Source organism: Mandrillus leucophaeus, unplaced genomic scaffold (genome assembly GCF_000951045.1).
Source record: "Mandrillus leucophaeus isolate KB7577 unplaced genomic scaffold, Mleu.le_1.0 Scaffold1325, whole genome shotgun sequence".
In the NCBI taxonomy this organism is placed as follows: domain Eukaryota; kingdom Metazoa; phylum Chordata; class Mammalia; order Primates; family Cercopithecidae; genus Mandrillus; species Mandrillus leucophaeus.
The window spans coordinates 184,656-188,521 of record NW_012101283.1 but is presented as its reverse complement, the minus strand read 5'-3'; the positions used below and the strand labels follow the sequence as shown (position 1 = coordinate 188,521).

General features: G+C 55.9%; 1 protein-coding gene across 1 annotated transcript in view; it reads right to left on the bottom strand.

Moving 5' to 3' along the window:
* IKBKG (inhibitor of kappa light polypeptide gene enhancer in B-cells, kinase gamma) overlaps positions 1 to 3,866 on the bottom strand; it is a 16,622-nt gene that overhangs the window by 804 nt on the left and 11,952 nt on the right. Inside the window, 4 exon segments of the mRNA XM_011972978.1 lie at positions 427 to 488; positions 706 to 848; positions 2,619 to 2,729; positions 3,514 to 3,529. Coding sequence (XP_011828368.1) covers positions 427 to 488; positions 706 to 848; positions 2,619 to 2,729; positions 3,514 to 3,529 — 332 coding nt within the window.

Below are 3,866 nucleotides of genomic sequence, written 5' to 3'. Positions count from 1 at the left end.
CATGACATGTATCTGCAGGGTGTCCATATCAGGGGCCTGATACTGGCACTTGGGACAGCAGAAGTCAGGTGGCTCCTCAGGGGGGCTCCTCCTCTGGCTGGGCAGGGCCAGGGGAGAGGAGAGGTAGGCTGGGAAAAGAGAAGAGTCAGAGGCAAGGGGAGGATGGAAGGGGACGGAGAGTTGGCAGGACTGTCAATGGCAGGCCTGGTCTCACAGGCCACTCATGTAAAACCAGGAGCCGCCGACACCACGGCACGCCTCCCTTAGCCTCGGGGAAGGGGGTGGGCTACCGATGGGGTGGCCTATACGAGCTCCCGCCGTCAAGTCTCCGGAGAGCGACAGGAAGGTCGAACTGTGACCTCCCGCGGCGCAGCACCTGCCCTCCCCACCCACCTCCTCCCACAGGCCCAATGCTCACTCACTCACCGGGGGCGGGGGGCAAGGGGGCCTGGGAGACCTCAACATGCCGCTTCCTCATGTCCTCGATCCTTTGAAAACAGAAACCGTCCAGTCAAGGCACGCGTTTCTGTAAAGCTCCTTGGCTGGACTAGTGTCAAAGCAGCTCTTGGAAGCTCAGGTGAGAGGAGAGGGACCACAGTGAGCCCTAACCCAGAACACCAGGAGCCATCCGTCTCCTGCGGTCACCACTGGCGACCCCCCAGTGTCGCACCCACTGCTTACACGGGCACGCTCTCAGAGGCCCACCTGGCCGACTCCTGACAGCTGGCCTTCAGTTTGCTGTACTCCCTCTGCAGCTGCTCCAGCTGCTCCTGCAAGAGCTCCTTCTTCTCGGCCAGCTTCTCCCGAGCCTGCCTCTCAGCCTGGAAGTCCGCCTTGTAGATGTCCGCCTGGCAAATCCAACAGAAAGGGATGTGCCCGCCACAAGCCAGCCACCCACCAGGCACTGTGCCGCGCACCATAGGAACAAAGCAGAGCCCACTGCTGTCCTCCCAGAGCCCCCAGCGGCGCAGAGGAAACAGACACGTCGGCGAGTAACGCCAAGCTCACCGAGAGGTCTAAGGAGCAGCACAAGTGGTTCAGAAGCTTACGAAAGGCCACTACAAAATGATGCCAAAGAGGCCAGGCACGGTGGCTCACGCCTGTAATCCCAGAACTTTGGAAGGCTGAGGTGGGCAGATCACCTGAGGCCAGAAGTTCGAGACCAGCCGGGCCAACACGGTGAAACCCTGTCTCTACTAAAAATACAAAAATTAGACGGGCGTGGTGGCAGGCGCCTGTAAGCCCAGCTATTCAGGAGGCTGAGGCAAGAGAATCGTTTGAACCCGGGAGGCAGAGGTTGCAGTGAGCCAAGATCGTGCCACTGCACTCCAGCCTGGACAACAAGAGCAAAACTCCATCTCAAAAAGCAAAAAAAAAAAAAGACGCCAAAGAGGCACTCCAGGTCCCAGTGCCAGGGTGGGCCAGAGAGGAGGGCCCTCACCTGGGCCTTCAGCACCGGAACGGTCTCCATCACAATCTTGTGCTGCTCGGCCTCCTCCTTCAGCTTATCGATCACCTCCTGTTTGGCCACCAGGGCCTCCTCGGCCTGCTGGAGCTGCTGCTTGAGATCTTCCAGCTGCATTCCCTAAAGACGGGCAAGGGGAGCTGACGGAGCCTCGTCGGCCCGGGGCGAGGCTGGCTGAGAAGAACTGAGAAGGACGAAAGAGTGGCCGTGGTTGAGCAAGCTGGGTGATGCCAGCCCCTGATTTGAGGGCCCATTGCAGGATCTCAGCGTGCACAGGGAGAAGACTGCGTCCTGTCACGGCCCAAAACGACAGAGGAGGAGATGCTGAGGTTTTTTTCAGGACTGAAGAGGCCGCTGAGGTCATCTGGCACAACCTTCCAGCCAGGCCGACATTCCCTTCCCAGAACCCCCAGCTGCACAGCCTTCCTCCCACCCTTCATAGGACACAGGCCACACCCACTCACAGCGAGCCGGTCCTGTGCCCGCCACGTGCACAGCTAAGCTGAGAGTCCTCAGTCCTTCCACTCTGCCACCTGGTCAGAGGTGCACTCCTCCCACACAGGCATCCCCAGCTCCCTGAGACACACGCAGACACACCCCACCAACGCTTCCCTCCAGAAATTAAGTGGCCAGTTTTGTAGCTAACTCTTCCCCACGTGACCTGGCTTCAGGCTTTGTCCTTATAAATCTCCTCTGGGTACACTTACGATTGATGGTGTCCTGCTAAAACGTGATCGCTAGCAAACTGCACCCAGCTTAGGTCTGATGAGGACAAACTAGGAAAAGGCTCCCAACCAACACTGGGGTGGAAATGTTGCCGGGCTTACCTTGGCTTGGGGGAAGCTGAGCCAGGTGCCTAGATGGCGATGGCTGGCAAGAGGGAATGTCCATGGAGACAAGATATCCCCAGCCCCACAGAGGGAGCATCCCAAGGCTCTGGTCCAGCCCCCCATTATGGTGGCCTGCTCACACTCCTGAGAGCCACATCCCGGGGTTGCCATCTCCCCACAGCTTCCCTGAGCTGTCACAGCTGCAGCCTGATAAAGGTCTAAGGCAAGTCAAGCGTCCCGCCCAGAAGCCCATTCTCAAGGTTCAGGGAAGCGGGGAGAGGAAGAGACAAGGCCAGCCCTAGAGCCCCGGCAGCCGCACTTACTCGCTTCCGCTCGCTGCCCACCAGGCTGCTCTTGATGTGGTTGTCGTATTCTTGGAAGAGCTGGTGATAGGCCACCTGCAACTGGGCCAGCTTCCGCCTGAGGAAAAGGAGCTTTTGCTGGAGAAACCACCTCATCCCAGTCCAGCCACAGTTCCTGCCTGCTTCCAACTCTACCCGCTCCCTTCCCTCCCTCGCGTCACAGGCCTGGAATGGGGTCTTCCAAGGCTGTGTGGGGACTCCTGAGGCTGTCAGCTCTAAAGCAGAGCGCTGGACTGGTCACCAGGCAGTTAATGTCGTTTTCCTAAAAGCTAGTATTTTAAAATGTTTATAATAAAATCGCGGCCAGATGCGGTGGCTCACACCCGTAATCCCAACGTTTTGAGAAGCCAAGGCGGGAGGATCGCTTGAGCTCAGGAGTTCAAGACCAGCCTGGGCAACATGGGAAAACATTACCTCTACCAAAAATACAAAAATTAGCCAGGTGTGCTGGCCTGTGCCTATAGTCCCGGCTAGTTGGGAGGATCGCTTGAGCCCAAGAGGCAGAAGGTACAGTAAGCTGCGATAATGTGACTGCACTCCAGCCTGAACGACAGAGCAAGACCCTGTCTTGAAAATAACAATAGTAACAGTAATAATAATAATTAATAGTAATAATACAATGGAACTACCCTGCACTCTTCAAAACTGTGAACTTCACAAACAGCTCAGAAAGGCAGGGGAACTGTTCTAAAGGCTGTCTCTTATACACATCTCTTGAGCCCAAGAGGCAGAAGGTACAGTAAGCTGCGATAATGTGACTGCACTCCAGCCTGAACGACAGAGCAAGACCCTGTCTTGAAAATAACAATAGTAACAGTAATAATAATAATTAATAGTAATAATACAATGGAACTACCCTGCACTCTTCAAAACTGTGAACTTCACAAACAGCTCAGAAAGGCAGGGGAACTGTTCTAAAGGAGACTCAAAAGGCACGCCAAGGACAGGAACCTGAGGTCCCAGATTGGATGCCGGTAGAAGGGAGGCTTGGGGTATTTTTGTTGTCTTTCTGTTGCCCAGGCTGGTCTTGAACTCCTGGGCTTAAGCCATCCACCCACCTTGGCCTCCCAAAGTGTTTGGGATTACAGGCGTGAGCCACGGCACCCAGCCTAGATGGGGTTTTAAAGGACAAGTCCCCTGATGACCTAGTGGCTAGGAAAAAAAAACTACAAAAAAGGCCACGTGTGGACAGGCAGTGAGACGTGGTCT